This window comes from Phyllostomus hastatus, unplaced genomic scaffold (genome assembly GCF_019186645.2).
Source record: "Phyllostomus hastatus isolate PE091 unplaced genomic scaffold, TTU_PhHast_1.1 phas_scaffold_55, whole genome shotgun sequence".
NCBI lineage: Eukaryota > Metazoa > Chordata > Mammalia > Chiroptera > Phyllostomidae > Phyllostomus > Phyllostomus hastatus.
In genome coordinates, this window is record NW_025334035.1 from 1,794,815 (window position 1) to 1,813,337 (window position 18,523).

At 55.3% G+C, this 18,523-nt stretch overlaps 1 protein-coding gene across 3 annotated transcripts in view; it reads right to left on the reverse strand.

The window, feature by feature from the left end:
• Nucleotides 1-12,273, reverse strand: part of WSCD1 (WSC domain containing 1) — a 46,476-nt gene extending 34,203 nt beyond the window's left edge. The window contains exons 1-2 of one of the 3 annotated variants that reach the window (XM_045824031.1): nt 12,256-12,273; nt 1,592-2,295 (exon numbers count right to left, since the gene is read on the reverse strand). In XM_045824031.1, the coding sequence (XP_045679987.1) occupies nt 1,592-2,018 (427 nt within the window). In that variant the 5' untranslated portion in view covers nt 2,019-2,295; nt 12,256-12,273. Of the gene's footprint in view, nt 1-1,591; nt 2,296-10,937; nt 11,075-11,417; nt 11,717-12,255 lie in introns of those variants that run through there. The other 2 variants (XM_045824029.1, XM_045824030.1) reach the window with 2 other exon arrangements.
• Nucleotides 12,274-18,523: the final 6,250 nt, after the last annotated feature.

Consider the following 18,523-nt stretch of genomic DNA (forward strand, 5'->3'; position numbering starts at 1 on the left):
CGCAATGAGAGCTTTGACCTAGATGATTTTAGAAGTAACTTCCTTCCATGCAGACAACAAGGCATAGTCCTCCAGTCTACATTTTACTGAGCACCCAGGGTCATCCTCCTAAGCCGAGGGAAGCTTGGGCTCCTTTCCCTTCCCTGGAACCTTGTCAATATCCTCAGAATAAAGCCCAATGCCTGGGCTGGGCCCTCACAGCCCTCCCTGACCCAGGCACCAGACCCAAACCCAAAGTCCAAGTTCTAAGACAAGCTTCTCGCCTCATCTCTTTCTAGATCCTGCACTGAGGGCTCTATTCTCTGACCCCACTTTCTATAGTTAAGAGAGCAGTTCCTCTTGTGATTCCGGGTATAGGGCCATGTGTGGTGGTGACAGGGATGCTGAGATGCTGACTGAGCTGTCACCACTCAACCACAGCTGGGCGCCTTCCGGGTGCTCCTCCCATGCGGGCTCCGTGACTGGGCCCTGAACAGAGCCTGTAGAACAGGGTGCAAAGGGCCTCGACCTGAAGCCAGGCTGTCCCCACGTTCGACTCTCAGCAGTGTGACTATGGCAGGTGTGATATGTGTCCGCCCGTGTCCCCCAGGCCTTGCTGCTTCCAGCTGCACCGAGATGTGTGCCCTTGCCTCGTCCCAAGTCCCCACCTGCTCCATAACACACCTTTTATTGGCTGTCTTCTCTTCCCTGTCTCACTCTCACTCCCTAACAGTGTCCTGGGGTCACACCCCAAATATACAATGTGCATTGGAACCCTGGTTTCAAGGTTTGCTTGTAGGAACCTGAACTAAAAGAAGGCTGTCCTTGCAGATTTCCTTAACTTCTTGGTGCCTCAATTTCTTCATCTATAATATTGGGATACAATAATTGTACCCACAAAGAGCACATTTACAGGTACATAGAAAATGTCATATGAGTTAGCTATTTTTATTAAATAATAATAGCTGCCAGTTACTGAATACCAAATAATATACTAAGTTCCCAGCTTGGGGGTCCTCCGCTTAGGTGTACAACAGAATCTCCTGTAGGGTGCGGCTGCATGGCCTGTGGTCCCTACACCAGAGCTCAGGATTCAGCTGGTCTGGGAGAACCTGAGAATCCGCAGTCGTAGCCAGCTCGCCGATGATGCTGGAGCTGCTGGTCTGGGACCCCAGTCTGTGAACTACTGCTCCACATTATCATGTTCAATTCTCACAACAACCCTGGGGTAGGTATCAGAGTGTCTGGAGAAATTAAATGACATGTTCAAGGTTACTCAACAAATTTGTGACTAAACCAAGATTCATGATGAGAACTATCTAAACCCAAAGCCTAAGCTCTAAGTGACCTACTCGCACTTCTTGGCCTTGAGCCATGTGGAAGTCCAGCTGGTGAGTGAGCAAACTCCAAAGAGCTTCCCATCACAGGCTCTTCCCATATTCTACAGAGCAGGAAGGAGGGAAGGAATACTCTGTGAAGGCCATGGGCCTACAGTGCCTACTTTTCAGCTGCCCTAAGGGCCAGGGAAAGAGGCCAGTGGTTCTGTGACTCTGAGCAGGGCTCCTGAGAGTAGCTCCAAAACACGCCAGGGGACCCAGGGCTGAGCACCTACCTCTGCTGCTGGCGGCTGGCCTGGGGGCCTCAGGGCCCAGGGCAGGCAGCCCCTGGGGGTCGCCCATAAAGTGGTGGAACCAGCGGCGCCGCAGCTGACGCAGCTCAGAGTTGCGGCTCCGGAGCCAGCGGGGTCCAGGCCGGGGCCGGGCCAGGGGGCTCTGCAGCATGTCTACACCAAGCAGCAGCTCCGGGCTGACACGGGGGTCCTGCAGGGCTCTGCTATCCAGCAGGCCCACACCCAGTGCCATGGCAGCCACGGGCAAGGCCTGCAGGGAGCCAGGTGCCCGGGGACCCTGTGGCAGGGCCACTCGGGCCCGCTGCAGCAGCAGCAGGCTGCCAGTCATCAAATAGGCAGCCGTGAGGAAGAACAGCAGAAACTGTGTTCGGCGGAGAAACTTCTGGAGTCGGAAGAAAGGTTTGGCCATGCCCCTGGGAGGCAGGGCTCCTGGCTGGAGTCTGGGGACGGCTCCTAGTGCCCGGGCGGGAGGGGGGCCTGGGCCTCCGGAGGCGTCATCTCGGCATTGTGGAGCCAGCCTGTGCTTTTCTGGGGTTACTGCTTCTTCTGCCCCGTTTCCACCAGGTACTCGACTGACACCATCACTTATCTTCGGCCACTGGGCCCCACAGCTGCAGCTTCTGCCTAAGCATCACGGCCTTCGCCATCCCTGAGCTCTATCGACCCTCCTCTCCTGGCTCAGAAATCTGGAAAAGCAGAGAAAAAGCACGTAGATGAAATAGGGTTCACCCCTCCCACTGCTCTGGGGTTGGGCGCCCTTCACTGCCGGCTCTGTTTCCCCAAGGGGCTGGCTGTGTTGCAGGAGCACTGGATGGAGAGCTGGGTTCAAATCTCAGCTCTGCCCCTGGCTGGCTGTGTGACATCAGGCAAGTTACAGGACTACCTGACCTCAGCTTTCTCACCTCTTAAGTGGGAATAACAGTGTCCCCCGGGCAGTAGTGGAGACGCAGTAACGACAGCAACACGGAAGAGGGAGAGCAGCAGCAGCTCTGTACTGAACCCTTACTAAGTGTCAGGTGCTCAGCTAAAAGCCTCATGTATTTTTTCACTGACTTCTCCCACCAAACCAGCGAGGCAGATACTGTAACGTCCCCACACTACAGATGAAGAAACTGTGGCAAAAGGAGGCAAAGAAACTTTCGCAGTCACACACTCGGGAAACAGAGGAGCCAAGGACTGGAGCAGTCTGGACCGAAGCCCGTACTCTGAACGACAGAGACAGCCCAGCCTACAATGAGACACCACCACACAGAAGTGCACCCAGCCCAGGGCATCAGTACACAGTGGGTGCTTACTACATGTGTGCAAGCTGCCACCTCCCAGGGGCACACTGGCACTGCAGACTCTGTTTGGGAAACTGCTTTGCAGAGGCTGGTCAGCTTTAACTCAGGAGTGGGTACAGGGGAGGGAGAGACTTGCACACTCTCCCCAGACGTCCTGAAGACCGACGGAGCAGGACAGCCCAGGGCCCTGTGCCTGTGAACGGAGGCCAGGCCGCCCGAGGCAGGGCAGGCAGAAGGGCTCTCCGAGCGGCCCCCCAGGGTGGCCCTTTGCTCCCAAGACTCGGCACTTATGCTGAGCTTCGGTTCCCATTGGCGCGGCCTCTGAAGTGCGCTGCAGGGGTTGGCAGAGGCCTCCGCAGCTGCCTCGAGGCGGGCTGCTGCATGAGGAAGGCCTCAGCACAAGGACACGCTTGTCCCAAGAAGAAAGGCTCTGAGGAGCGTGACTAAGCTGCTGCCCGTAACTAACATGGCCCGGGACCCCCGCCAGACCCGCGTGGCCCCTCAATGGCTGCTCTGTGCACCGGGAGCAGCCGGCCGGGTGTGAGAGGAAAGACAATGTTTGGGCTCTGTGGCCTGGCATTCCAGGGGCGAAGATCCCGAGGTGCCCAGGCCAGCACAGCCCTTGCTGACTGAACGCTGCCAGCTGCCAGGTTCTCAGGCCTCGGGGAGGAGGGGGGATCTGGGAATACAGGGCGGCTGGTCCTTTAGGCTGGAGTGGGGGCAGCAGGCTGGGTAATCAGAAAATGAAGATGGAATTAAACTCTGAGTCAGAAAGCCATTTCAGACGGGCTTCCAGGGCTTTTATTTTCTCTCGAAGCTGGTGTGTGCCAGGCCCACCCCAGCCAGCTCGTCAGATTTGTGAAACCACAGAGAAAATCCCAAGAAATCCTGACTGATCTCCCTGTCTCCAGCTTTGCCACCGCCGCACCCCCCCCCACCCCCGGTCCACCCTCCACAGGGCTGCCAGGGCGATCCTCCTGAACACGCAGATCTGATCGCAGCACTCCCTTGCTTCAAGCCCTTTCAATAGCTCTCCATGGCTTTCGGGATAAACTCTGAGCTCCTTAGCACAGCACACAAAGCCCCTTCATGCTTCAACCCATCGGTTCATCTCTCGCCAGGCCCTCTCCTTCAGCTTCCCCATCGGCATTCATGCGTGTGCACACACACAAACACACACAGACACACTCACACACCGAGGTCTAGCACAACTACGAGGTCTAGCACATCTGTCTCGGTGCCTTTGTACATTCTGCCTTTGAGGCCTTTTCCTCCTTTTTTGCAGAACAGATCCCTGTGGTCCTTCCGAAGCCTCAGCCTGGGGGTTACTTCCTCTGAGAAACTTTCCCTGACCACCAGCCACCCACGGGTAAGGGATCCTCTGTCTTCCCACAGCCCACAGCTGCCCCCATCCCAGCACTCGCATCCTGGGATGATTCTGATTGCCCGTCTCCTTGTCAGTCATCCTGGGAGGACTGTGATTGACTCGAGGCTAGAGGTCAAACCCCATTCAATTTGGCAACTCTGGCCCCCAGGGTGAGGCCTGGCAGTGCAGATGTTTGGCAACATTTGTTTCTGAATGCATTTTTAAAGATGAATGATAAGATAAATTGACAGGCAAGTCGTGATATCAGAAACCTGCTCCTGTGGGGTCTTAGGGCAATGAAATCTCAAGTTGCACTTACCCAGAGCTGTGGGCACTCAGCCTGACAAGCGGGAGACATGGAGAAATGCAGAAGCACAATTAAATAGGGCAGCTTAACACAGCTGAGGTCTTTCAGACACATGGAAGTTAACAAGGTGCCTGAGGTTTATCTGTTATCCTTTCTCGACTGTGATTCCATAAAGAGGGGTTTCCAGGGCTGCTCACAAAGGGCTTCTGGTCCCAAGACCAGGATTCTATCAGCACAAAGTCCCCTGTACAATTAAATACGAGGGCAGAAGGAAGGACTCCTGCTATGGAAAGGAAGGTCCTGATAAGACAGAGCAGAAATGTGGGCAATGGATTAACAGCTCAGAAGTGTGAAGGTGTGGGGTGGACCCCACATGCATCTCGTGTGTGGGACTGGGACACAGCTAGGAGCCAGGGTGGGCACAGTGGGTGGGCCGCTGTCAGGGCCACAACGAGGACTGTCCTGGTCACAACCAAGTGCCCCAAGGCCTTCCAAAGTCCTCTCCGGAGCATCCCCTTCCCCGAGGGGCTGTCCCTGGTCTGGGGAGGGGCACACTGGGCATGAAGGCAGGGGTCAGCCACCATCAGGCCAGAGCTCAATGACCCAGGCCTCCTACAGAGCAGGCTGCTACTCCGAACTTTTGAAATCACAAAGCCGATCCCCAGCCCCAGAGCTCCTGCCATGGGCTGCTGGGGGCTGCCTGTCCAACGCATTAGGACCTTGTCTCCTGCCCTGGACTCCTGCCACACTTCCCACCAACATGACGTTTGTCAGCCCCCCCCCCCACCCACTCTCTGCCATACCACCTCTCCTCCCAGCTGGTTGCCCCTTCAGAACACAGGTCACACATGATTTGTTGCCATGTCGCCAGACCCCAGCACACAGCCTGCAAGGCAGGGTTGGCAGCTGTTTTTGGGGTGGCCGAACCTGAAGAGGCCGCGGGTGGGTGGGTGATGGGGAGCATCCGCACAAGGGCTCACGGCCAGGCCACAAGGTCAGTCTGTAGAAAAGCAGAACTTGCCAACGCCAGCGGCGGGGGGATGCCTCGTCTGGCCTGAATGCACTGGGCCCGGGAGTTCACCAGCTGTGCCCACCACACCCCAAAGCCAGGGGGCTTCAGTAATGCAAATCTGCCTTGGGGAAGTTGCCGCACAGGTCAGAGGCTCCTTCTCTGTCAGATGGGGATAAATCGGTACTGTTGTGGGTTCAAACTGGGGAGCAACACTCCTGTTGCCTACACACCGTGGCAAACATCGGTTGGGAAGCAGAGAGGCAGACAAGGAACGCTGGAGGGGAGGCCTGCAGCCGCTGTGCCATGGGGGAGACCAGCACCCCCTTCTTAGCCCCCCACCCCCTGGGGGACCCCAGCATCCCATTCTGACTTAAGGCTGGTCCCATGCTAAGATGGCTGTCAGCAGTTGCCTTAGTTTTCCTCATCATCATTTATTAAGCATTTGCAGTGTTAATAATAAACAGGCTAGGCTGCCTTGGATACCTGCACCATCTCATTCACTGCATACGCCCCACTGGGGCAGGTGCCCTGGTCACCCCCCTGAGAGCCGAGGTCTCCGAAGCTCAGCTGGGTGACATGCACTGCCCAAGGTCAGCACCCAGACCCAGGCCACCAGCTTGGGAGGTGACCCCGTGCCCATTAAGCTTCCTGCCCTCTCCCCACACCAGCTCCAGCTTCACACGAGGCAAGATTTATTCTTGAAAGTAGTGTAGTGTATCTCCATCAGCACCCTTTTGGAAACATGCCAGGCCAAAACTCCTGGAGAAGGTGCTGCACGCGGCATGTGCGAGCCAAACCTCCCAGACGCTGCCACCTGGGTAAGCGTTCCCACCTCCTGGGCCCTCCCCTTCTGGGATCCTGGGTCATTTCTCCCTAAGCCATGCTTCCCGTGTGGTGTTTCCCTTCTAGGAACCACGCAAAGTGCTTCAGGGGAGTGGTGGGGGCTCCAACCCTGCCTGAGGCTCAGGCCTTGTTGGGAGGGGGCACCAGGGCTGAGTACAGAGTCTCAGGCTGGACAAAGCTGGATGCCCTCTTCCATGCCCAGCAGCCTTCTGAAGGCCAAGTGTCACCCCAGAGGGGGGCAGGGCTTGAGGGATGGAGACCTTGAGTTCCCTCTTAGGAATGAGAGGAGAATAATAAGCCAAAGGGGATTCTGGGGGTCTCAGGGAGGGAGCAGGAGCCTTGCTCAGGTGGGGATTCAGACAACCTGAGCCTTCTTCTGCTACTTTGCTGTTATCTGGGTCCCAGGTAGGTGCTGAACATGAAGGAGAGGGTGTATTGGGCAGATGGTACCTGCCTCTCACCTAGGTGTGGGGGTCTGAGAAACTGAGCAAGTGCGGGGTGGCAGCAGCAGGGGGAGGACAGGAGAGGAGAGCAGAGGAGGGGAGAGCAGAGGAGGGGAGAGGAGGCAGTCCCAGGGGGCCTGTGGGCTGAAGAAGAAGCTCGGAGCTGATCCAGGCCTGCCCAGTGGCCACTGGGGTCAGTCACATGACTCTCTGCCTCCCAACCACCCCTAGACAGAGATAAGCAGTGGCAGGTGAGGGGAGAATGACTCCAGATACCCCCAGAAGCATCTCAGCCATGGTGACCACTGCAGTGAGGGCTGTGGCCCTCAAGGGACTCAGAGCCTCGAGCTCTTGGTGAGGCGAGAGCCGTGAGACGAAGGGACTGGGTGCTCCGAGCCCCAGCCTCCATGACTGGCAGCCAGGAGGTGGGTGCCGGTCTTTGGACCTCACAAAACTACACCAGGGAGCCCTCAGCGGGGCTCAGCACTCTGAATTACTGCTCCATGTCTTTTCTTACACCACCAAAGCCTGCCTCTGCCCTGCTTAGGCTCAGCACCTGCATTTGGACCCTACCTGCCCCAATAGGCTGGCCACTCCCGGTAGCCTAAGACAGCGATCTTTCTAACACAAAGAACCAATGCCACCACCTGCAATGGCTCCCCAGGACTCAGATGGCCAACTTGAAGCTCCCCAGCCTGGTACTCAATGGCCCTTCTTGGTTCAGTCTCCCAGCCCCTTCCTTTCACCATTGCTTTCAGAATACAGTCTCCCAACCAGTGTCCCCTGGCCAGCATGAGGTGCTTTGTGCCCCCTCATATCTTTTTAATCATTGGCCGTGGGTGCCTGGGCCCCATCTTGTGGCTCTGAAATGCACTGTGGCCATCAATCACTGTGGCATCAGCTCCAATGCCACCTCTTTCACGATGCCTTCCTGATCCCCAGAACAGAGCCGCTCTCCAGCACTAGAAGGCAAGGCTAGATGCCCTGTGAACTGTGCCTGGTCCTGCCTGGAGTCAGGACTCACTGCTACTCTGCCTACTTCTCCCCCAGCCTGCGAGTCCCTTGCAGATGAAGTCAGTACCCCCACCCACTGCTGAGTGGGATCCAGGACAGGCACCCAGGAAATCTGTGTCCGCTAGCCACGCTCCATTGCCCAGGGCCATGCCACCCTCATACTGGGGTCCCATACTTCTGGGTCTTGGAGACTCAGAAAAAGCAAAGGGCCTACTAAATATAAATCTGCTAGATGGCAGGTGGGATACAGTGTGGGAAACGGGAATGGGGTGGGGGTCCCTAACTTGGAAGAGGCAAATCTCTGGTCTATGTACTGCTGAAGGAAGAACAAAAGAGGCAAATCTGTGATCTTCCAAACTTCAAAGAGCTTAAGTGGAAAAGTCCAGGGTAAGAAATGTTGCTAAAAGGTATAAAACTTAATAGTAAAGTCAGAACTCCACTCGATGCAAAGGTGGGAGGATCCTCTATCAAATCACTGCTGAAGTTCACATAAATAAGGACAAATGCTTCTGTGCCTCATTAGAGACTGCAAGGCCCTTTCACACACCACCGAGTGCACGCATCAATGCGCAAATCAACACATGAATGAGCGACCTTCCCACAGATTTGTGACATCGCAATCATTGTCATCCCCCTTTGACAGACAGGCACAGAATGTGAGGCAGAAAGAGGGCTGGTTAACTTGACCAAAGACAAATAGCTACTGTTAGACTGAACTCAAACTTTCTGATTCTAAATTTGTGCTATCATCTCCCACATCACACGGCCTTTCTTTGCTCAACACCGCAGACACAGGTTCTTCCCGGCACCACGCTAGGGGCCAGGGCTGCAAAGAAAAAGAGAACACAACTGTGGGGACTGGTGTTTTCCCTTTTCAGTTGGTTGATCTGGAGCCCAACCCACTCTTGAAACAGCCAATCAATCCTCTTCTGGGCTACCTCTGGGTCACCTCCTCCCTAGAAGCCTGTTTTGTTCCTACGTTTCTTCTCCTTGGAGCACTCTTGCTGGCTGCCTAGACCGCACTGAGCGATCTGGACACACCTGGGCGAGTGAGTGGAGCACCCAACCAAGGTCAGCCTTGCCCTTCTCTGGCCACTGCCTGCTGTGCCTGCAGTTACTGGCATGAGGGACTCATGCTGGGGGTGGGGACCCAAGACTCCTTTGGCATTCCTACCATCAGAACCTGCCCTCTTGCCCCCCTTAAGCCAAGACAGCTGCCCTCTGGTTTCCAGCAGCAAGAGAAGTGGAGGGGCGAGACCTTAACAGCCACCAATAGGTGCACTGCATTTTATAGCTTACAACATTAATCCAGCCCAGTCTTTCCTCTACTTCTCACATCCACACTGGGAAGCAGAGTTCCTACCTGGCCATGTTCTCCAGAAGTGCCACACTTCTGGTAATTTTGCAGGCAATATGTCAACATGGATTATTAAAGCCACATGGAGAGGTTAGAAGAAAGTGTGAAAATAAGATATGGAGCCCCAAGGAGTAGGTAGTCAAAGGCCATGTTCAAGCACTCACTCCCCAGATGAGCAGGGCCTGACCCTAGCCCAGCTCCACCTCTGCAGGCAGGTTTGATTATCAAGCACATCCTACAGGTAAAGAAGACCCTGAAGGCCTAAACATTGAGCTGCCCCAAAGCCCTCGGCCTTGACCTCAGTGTAGTGCCAGAGGGAGAACCAGGGGACTGGGATCTGAGCCAGAGGAGAGTGCAACCAGGAGGTTCCACAAAGAGAAGCACCCATTCCCTAGAGGTCCCACTCAGACGTGATTCCATCTGGCCTGGAAGCTCCGTGTTGCCAGGAGACTCTGCGGGGAACCAGCTTTGAGCCTTACTGCCCAGTGCTGGGCCTTCACGGACTCGGCTGGAGGCTCAGACTTTAGCAACTGACCAACTGGCGGTCCAGCAGATCCACTTCTGCCTGGTTGGACAGACTGGAGGGAAGGGACTGGAGCTGGACTTCTGCCTGATCCATGCTTCCCTTCCAGCCTGATACACAACAGGCTGCAGGACAGCACCCCACAGGGCTCCAGTGTCCACTAACCCCCAGTAAAGCATTCTTCCTTCCAGAGGTGCTGTGGAAATGGTCCTGCTGAGGACAGGAGGATGCAGCAGTGGGTGAGGACCAGGGGCCTCCTGCAGGGGAAGATGAAGCAGCCAGGCTCAGCCCACCAGCCCAGCTACCCAGCTGCCCAGCTGCCCAGCTGCCCAGGCTCCTTTTAGCAAGTGTGCTTGGGAGGCCAACACACACTCCCACAACCAGCATAGCTGCTCCTCCTTGTAGAATGAAGCCTCAGCTCTGGTGGCCCACCAGGGCACCTTCTTCACGGACTCTGAGGGCTAAGCCAAGGGCACATGAGGTAATGAGAGACATCTTTGAGAGACATCTCCCCCTTGCCCTCTTTTCCACACCTGCAAGCATCAGGTGAGGCTGCTGCAGACAGGGCAGGCTGAGCCAGCTTTCCCCCTCCTCTGCTTCACTCCCCAGCAGCCCTCACTTTCTGTGCCCAATAACCAAGGCAGTTCAAAGGAGGAAATAAAAGGCCCTCATCTCCTGATCTCAGCCATGGCATGGTGTCCCAACCTGGGACAACCCAAACGCCTCTGTAAACTGAAGCATGCTGTTCCAGCGACAGGAGCCACGACAGGAGAGACGATGACATCTAATGTTGTTAGAAAAGTGCAGTGGAGTTCTGAGTCTGTCTATCTTGGGAGCAGCCGGGAACCTGGTGAGTGTGGGCAGCACCTGGATCCCAGGACGGGGGCTGTGGGGCTGAAGCGGTAACACCCAGCCTTCCCACGGCTGCTGCGGCTCAGCAAAGGGACAGAGATCCCCTCTCTACCCCCGCCTCCTCAGGGATGAGCCTGCAATGAGCAGGGATCATCCGAGAGCACAGATGCCCAGGAAAAACAACCCTGAGGTTACACAGAGGCAGGGTACTCCCGAAGTCGCCTCGGTAAAAAAGAAAAACGCAATTAGCCCTCAGTCATGAGTTTCCGTCCACACCTGGGAAGATGCAAAGCTCTGCTTGAGGTAGATTTCGGGGCAAAATACGTACGTTTCTCTTCAGCTTCTGCCTCTGCTCAAGTTCACCAAGAGCAAGCCTCCACTGACCGGAAGCCTGGCTCGGTAGCGGAACGAGAGGGAGCTGCTGCTGGGTAATCGTCCGCTCCTAGGAGAGGTAGTGCGCACCCCAGATCGCGTCCTCGCCCCCTCCCCGGCACCAGATCTGCGGCTCCCTCCCGGGAAACGGACCGGCTCTCAGTATTCCAGGAAGGGGACTCGGCTTCAGCAACTGCCTTGCACGCCGGCCCCAGACCGCTCATTTCGGAGCTCTACCCGCCGCGCCTGCACACTCGCACTCTCTGCCCCCGAAAAGCGCCCCCCGCCAGCCCGCCGGAAGCCGGAGCAGGTGCAGTCCCACCGCACTCGCGGCTGCGTCTACACAAACTTGTTCGCCCGCGGCCGGCCGGGGGGAACCCTGCCCGCAGCGCGCGCGCGGGTGTCCCGCTTGGGGCACCCGGGAGACAGGACTCACCCGCGATCGCGGCCGGCTGGGGCGCCCGCTCCGCCGGCCACGCTCCTGCCTCCCCCGGGCGGCGAGCCCGCAGCCCCGCAGTGCCCAGAGCCGGGCGCCCCTGGTGCCCGCACGCCCCTGGGCGGTCCGCGGAGAGCGGCCTGACGCGGCCAGTGCACAGTGCGCCGCCGCGGGGCTCCCCGGGGCTGCGGACCTCTGGGCTCAGCCGCGGCGGCAGAGCCAGCGGGCGCCGAGCGGGCGGCGGGCCGGCGGGCGGCGGGCTAGCGGGCACCCGGCTCTGCACATGCTCACTCGCGCGGCCTGGGGACAGCGGCCGGCCGCCGCCGGGTCCTAGAGGCGCCTGCGCCGCCGCCCTCCTGCCCGCCCGTGGGAGGGGTCGCGGGTCCCCACGCGGGCACCCACCACCTGCTCCGGCCCGCGGGAGGGGCCCACCGCGCGGCCGCGTGCCAAGCGAGGACCGGACACCCAGTCTCACACAGGTACACAAACACAGCCTCACTTGCTGTGTTATACACACCGGGAGAATGCATTGGCGTTTACACCCAGACACACGTAGACACAAACACACTGGGCACTACCACCCAAGGGCGCAGGTCGCCACACTCACCCAGACACAGACAGGGCAGGCGCACACTGCCTGATACAAACACACTGAATCGCTGCTTCACAGACTCTCTCACACACACCGGGCTCCGTCCCACGCACTCAGAAACACCCTGGGACCCTGTGGTGGGCACACACATGCACACCGCCACCCCGTCGGCAGCACTCCCGTACCAACACACAGCCTGCCGCACGTGGGCCTCTGCCCCACCCGGAGCTTGACCCTGACACCCACATCCTGACACACGCCGCATCTGGAACAGTCCCACACGGAGTCACCACCCCACAGACAGATACACCGACACTCTCTCCTTGCTGCACACTCAGGGCTCTGCCGCCAGCGACTGCACTGCTCCGCACCCACACTCAGCGACAGACCCATGCCTTGATACAGTCGTCCACGGAAGCAGTGCTGCACAAGAATCCACTGACACTCTTACATAGAGAGTTACACTGGGCACAGCACGCACACACACACACACACACACACACACACACACACAATGAGAGGGCCAGGTGCTGGTGCAGACGCACAGGTATACAGCCACACTGCTACACACACTCCCCTTCTTTAAATAAGGGTTGGATCCAAGCTGAAGGATCCAACATCCATGCCCCAGCCCCGCTCCTCAGAAATCCCCAAGCCCCAGTGTCACCCCTGCTCTGACAGGTGCATCCATTGGGCCCGGTTCTCACCCAGGGCTGGATGTGAAGATGCTCATGAAGGCTGAGGACCGGCAGATGCTTTGGGAGCAGGTGGTGTGGTTCTAACCCCATCTTTCTGAAAGCAAGTTTCATGCCTCTGACTCCCACTAGGGGCAGAGCTGCTTGGCAAGACTCAGAGGAGCCTTTCAACAGGTGCTGGATGGCTGGGAGAGGATTAGCCAGGTGACCAGTCTGATCCACGCTTTCCTGCAGGTCAGCTAAAGGGCACCCAGAGAGAAAAGGGACTTGGTTAAGTACACACAGCTGGTCAGGCCAAGCACCAAAATTAAAACAGCTCCCTCAAGGTGAGTGTTGGGCGCCCTGGGACTAGCGAGGGCACAGGGTGTAAGAGACACATCCTGTCTCTTATAGCATTCTGGCCCCAGCATTCTTGGCTTGCAGAAAAGCCCCATGCACACTCCTTACAGAGTCCATGCACATCCCTTGTGGAAGGTGGGGTGTGTGTTTTGCTATTATTGTCAACAAGAATAACCACGGCATGTTTTTGCATTGCATTTGGATTTTCAAAGCCCTCTCCAGGACCTGCTGCATAATTTGCAGAGCCTGGTGCAAAATGAAAATGTAAGCCCCTTGTTCAAGAATTACTAAGAATTTCGAGACAAGAGCAGAACATTAAACCAAGTGTGTAGCCCTTCTGAGCAGGGGGCCCTGTATGCTGTGCAGACCTCTGCCTGGGAAGCTGGTCCTGACTCTCTCATGCCCATTGCCTCACTTCAGACTCACAATAGGTGGTGGGTGCCTTCATGGGCCCACTTTAAAGATGGAACTACTGAGGCTCAAAGATGAATGAAGCCTCAGGCTCCCAGCAACTAAGCCCTGGACAAACCCACACCTATCTCCTCTTGGGAGGCTGGGCATTACCCTACTGCTACCACTGGGAGAGAGGACTGAAACTGAGGAGTTGATGAGCTGCCACAAGGGAGGAGTGTTGTCTCAAGGAAAGAAAAGAGAAGGCTGCAGGACATCTGTGCCATTTCTGTGGTCACCCTGCACCTGCTTTGCAAAGCCCTCCAGGGACACAGGTGGGAAGGAGTGCTTGACACCTCTGGGGAGAGTTGTTCAGAAAGGAGGTGCATAAGAGCATCCAGGAAGTAGTTGAGAAGGGCTTGGGACATGCAGCTCGGACCACCTACAGTGTTAACATGGCCGGGAGTATTTGGGACAAGGCCCTCCTCTGTAGCAATGGTGACAGTTAAGAGGACACGAGAAGGCCACTTGGACTAGGCCTGATAACGGAATCACTCCCAACCTCAGTCCAACTCTCTGACACACCTCTTCTCTCTTCATAGCTGGGACTGTTTGATATGCATTTGCATATCATCTCTGTCTATATCCCAGAAGCAATTGTGGGAAGAAATCTTAACATCACAGGGGCTTCTGTGGTGGTCCCGCGGTGGTGCTGACATGTGCCCAGTTACAGCTGAGTGATGTACTCTCCTACCCCCCCTGCAAGTCTGGGACTGGGGATCAGAACAGTCTGATCCTGCTAATGTTCCATCTCCCTGTGCTTGGCTCTCGACTCCATCTGCTCCTCTCTTGCGGCTCCCAATGACTGGATCCCAAATATTTACATTGCTTCCCAGCTTCATGTCAGATGCTGGTTAGGGGAATAAAATGAGTGCCTTGGGATCAGTTCTGCTACTCTACTTGGGAAAATTAAATAATTTTCCCAGTAGATTTTTAGTGGGGAAGATCTTTCTAGTGAACCATTCCTGGCACAGGGTGTATATTTAATGTGATGATTCTTCCAACTGGTGATAGTTATGATGACAACTCTGACTGGACCTGGACCTGGCATGGGGTCTGATGTGGCAGATGCTAGAACAAGTTTTGTTGGATTGGATGTACAACTTCCTGACCCCACCACCCATCCTATTTGCACAAAGGCAATGGCAAGGGTTGTTGGGGGGAGGGAGTGAGTGCAGATGCCTGTTGGTTAGGTTAGATGCAGAGTTTGTGGGATCATTTGTTGGCTAGAAGTTGTAAGGGTGCTGGGGTGGTGAGTGGGCCCTGGTGCAAGAGAGTGGCAGAGCTGACATGCTACTCTGTTCCTCCTGCTGCCTTGTGTGCACCAGCGGGCATGTGTGTGTACTTAGCAGAGGATGCACCTCACCTTTGTTCTATTTTTATGAACTTCCCTGTAAGTCACTCACTAAAGGCCTTGAACTTGCAAGTAGTTTTCTGAGTTAAGCTACTGGAAGCACCTCAAACTTACAGCATGGATGGATAGATTTGTGGGTGAACAGACTGGTGTTGTATTTATTAGTTTTCTGTTGCTGCATAAGAAATGACCACGATTTCAGCAGCTTAAAACAATACCCCTTTATCTCCTCAGAGTTCCTTTACACCAGAGTTTGGAGTACAGCTCAGGGTCTCATTAGGCTGCAATCAAGGGTCAGCTGGGCTGTGTTCTCACCTGGAGGCTTGACTGGGGAAGAGTCTGCTTCCAAGTTCATCTGGATTGTTGGCAGAATCCATTTCTTTGCAGCTGAATAACTGAGGACCTCAGCTTCTTATTGGTTGGCTGGGGGCCACCTTCAGTTCCTAGTGGTCACCCACAGTTCCCTGTGACATGGCTGTTTGCTTCCTCAAGTCCACATGAGAATCTCCAGTCAGCTAAGATGCACACACACGTATATGTGTGCGTCTGTGTGCATGTGTGAGTGCGGGGGGTGGGGGAGGGGTACAGAACTGTTCAGAGCTTTGCTGTCCTAGAAAGTGTATGTCTCCATCCATCCTCTTCCAGCTGAGTGAGACAGGGGGAGGTGCTGTTACTTAGGAAGCATATATGGATTGCTGGCTCCTATGTGGCGCTTTATGTAATCCTGCTCACAACCCTATGTGCTATGTACTGTTTTAGACCCATTGCAAAGATGAGAAAGCTGAGGCTCACAGGAGTAAGTAACTAGGCCAACATCGCATGACTGCAAAGTGTAGAAACTCAGCTGAAGCTCAGTTCTGTTTGGCCTTAAAGGACCCCATCCCCGTGGGCTCTAACCTTTCACCCATGTCCACCTACCTGTCTGTTCCCCCATCCCACTAATGGGATACACAGGGACAGTGGCTGTTTCTCTGTTCTGAGAAGGCTCTGGCCTTCGTCCCCTCCCCTGTACAGCCTTCTCAAAGCCAACACACACATGCTTGCCCTCCTCCCCCGATTATGAAGGGATTTCATGGAAAGGGTGCTGCTGGCTCATCACTAATAAAGGGTGTAGCCCATGGCATTGTCAGAGCCCAGGGAGCTGGGGGGGAGAGGGAGGAAGAGCTGTTACTCTCTGAAAGGTGGTTGAGCAGGATTGGGGGATCCTCTGGGGAGATGGAGAGAAAGAGCTGTGCTAGAACCCCGGTACCAGATACCGCACTTGAGGGCACACCCTCGGGAGAAAGCTGCTCTGTGACAGGGCAGACGTCGGAGTGGAGGAGGGCAAAGTGACTTGGATACACAAAGCGTTCCTCCGTGGTGCATTCTGCTCCCTCTTATGTGTGCTCCCCAAGGGGATCCAAGGGATGGAGGTGCTAAGAAGCAGAAGTGCAGTGGCTCAAGAAAGTCAGCAGAGCGGACAGGCTGCTCCCTCTAACAGTGTGACCATGTGTCCTTGAGCAGCATCCTTCACCTCCCAGAGCCTCAGCTTCCCCTTTGGCACAATGGGGATGCCAGGGCTGAAAGGAGATGAGCCCTGTGGGGTCCCCAGCCCCAGCTTCACATCTTACCTGCACCACTTTCTTTCTTTCTTTTCCCCTTTGGATATGTGATCACAATTTGTACTTATTACACATTTTCATTAGGGTGCCTAGTGGGTTAATGTCTGCCTCTGACACTAGCCTCTAAAACCCATGGTGAGGGGCCATGCTCAAGTTCATGAATGCTGCTTTCCCAGAAGCTAGGACAGAGCCTGCCACTGGGCAGGGCCTTGTAACGAGGTGTGCAATGAATGGTGCTCACACTCCCTCCTGCTTGGTCCCCGCCACCTGGGACTGTGTGTGAGGCAGAGAGGTGTACCTGGTGTCTGGGCCGGTGGAAAACTGGAGGAGAGCAGGGGAGAGCTGGGAGCAGGCAGGACCTGGGACATGGAGGTTGTCTGTATCATTCAGATAGGCCCTGCAGATGCTGCGTTCACCAGCTTTGACAGCTCAGAAGAGCAAGGTATCTGTTTTGGAGGAATAGAAGTGGAGATTGAGGAGAACACTTCAAAAAAAAGGCACGGGTTGATGGAGTGGGTGAGTGGAAGAGAATATTCCAGGACCAGGAGGGGATGGTGCAAGTCTGTCTAGGCTGAGGCAGCAGACATACTTGGAATGTTCAGGGAAGGTGAGGAATCCTCTGTGGTTGGCAAGCAGGTGGGGGCATAAGGCTAGAAGTGTATTAAGAAAACCTAAGGAATTTGGCCTTCATCCTGGAGCTGGGTGCTGGACAGCCACTGAAAGTTTTTCGCCAATTGGTGAAAACAATGCCATAGGGAAGGGTGAGGGGTGGTGGGTCCTGACCATCCTGACCACTGCAACCAGGCTTGCCGTTACCATGGCAACCAGTAGCAGGAAGAGTGAAGCGGGATCTTTGTGTTCCTATATGCATGAGTCTGACCCTCAGGATTCTGGCCCGAGTTTAAGACAAATAGCTGGAGCCGCCTATTCCCCTTGGAGTTCCTAGGCGAGTAAGCAGTTTCAGCACAGTTCCAGCAAAGCGGAGGCCTGGCCTGTGGACCCAGCGCCCCTCCTGCTTCCTCTGCCTGAGAGATGGCAGAAGTCATGTGTGGGCCAGGCTCTCCAGCCAGACTCTACCCAGTTCTGATCAAGCTCCCAGAAACAGGGAAATGGGAAGGGACAGCCAGTGCCAGGAGTCACTAAGACTCTGTCATCTGGATTTTCAGGCCGATGAAGCAGGCTGCAAGTGAATGTGGCACTTCAGAGACACTCTTGCCCCAGCAGGAGCCACCGAGACTCGCTAAGTTCTCGCCCCAAGTTGTATTCCTGCCCCCGTGGGCCTGTGCCATGGCCCCCTCCCTCAGCCCGCCTCCTTCCTCCCAGGTCAGGCTCCTGAATGCTGCCTCCAGTTGCAGCCTGACCCCTGCCTCCCAGAGCCATCCTTTGTGAAGACAGATCTGGTTCCTCCATGCCCAGCATCAAGAACCTCTTTACCCATCACTATGACTGTCTCCTGAAAAGAAGAAATAACCTTCTTCAGAGCTTTTTAAAGATAACCTTTAAAAGTTTGCTAACAATAACACCCAACAACACTGGGGTCAGTCTCCCAGGAATAATTAATTTTCCACCTGTGTTCAACTTCTTTGTGTCCTTTTATTTTTACTGACAGATCAAAGGGTCTCAGGCTACCACGTCTTTCCCCAAACAGACCTGCTCTTCAAAACAATCTAGACAGTGTCTTGTTGGTTACATGAGAGACTTTGGAAGGAATCTTTTCTGGGTGAAAATTTGGAGAAAAATAACCTCATCTTATATGTGAACATTTACAGTTTTGAAAATGCAGATCTGGCTAAGTCACACCCCTATTCTCGATCCTGCAGTGTCCTGTAAGATAAGCTGCAAACTCAACCATGCCAGGCTTGACGCAGCCAAACTCATTGTCCACATTTTGCCAGCCTTGTCCAAGACGTGACCCTCAGTTCCTAGATTAAATCATCTGTCACAGACGCCCAACCCAGCTTTTTTGCAATTCTTTTAGTTCCAAGAAGACCTGTTTTCAAACTCCTTTCTGAGATAAAAAAAAAAGTATCTTAAAGTGCAGGTTTGTATCACTGCGGTTGGATGAGGCTGGGTTA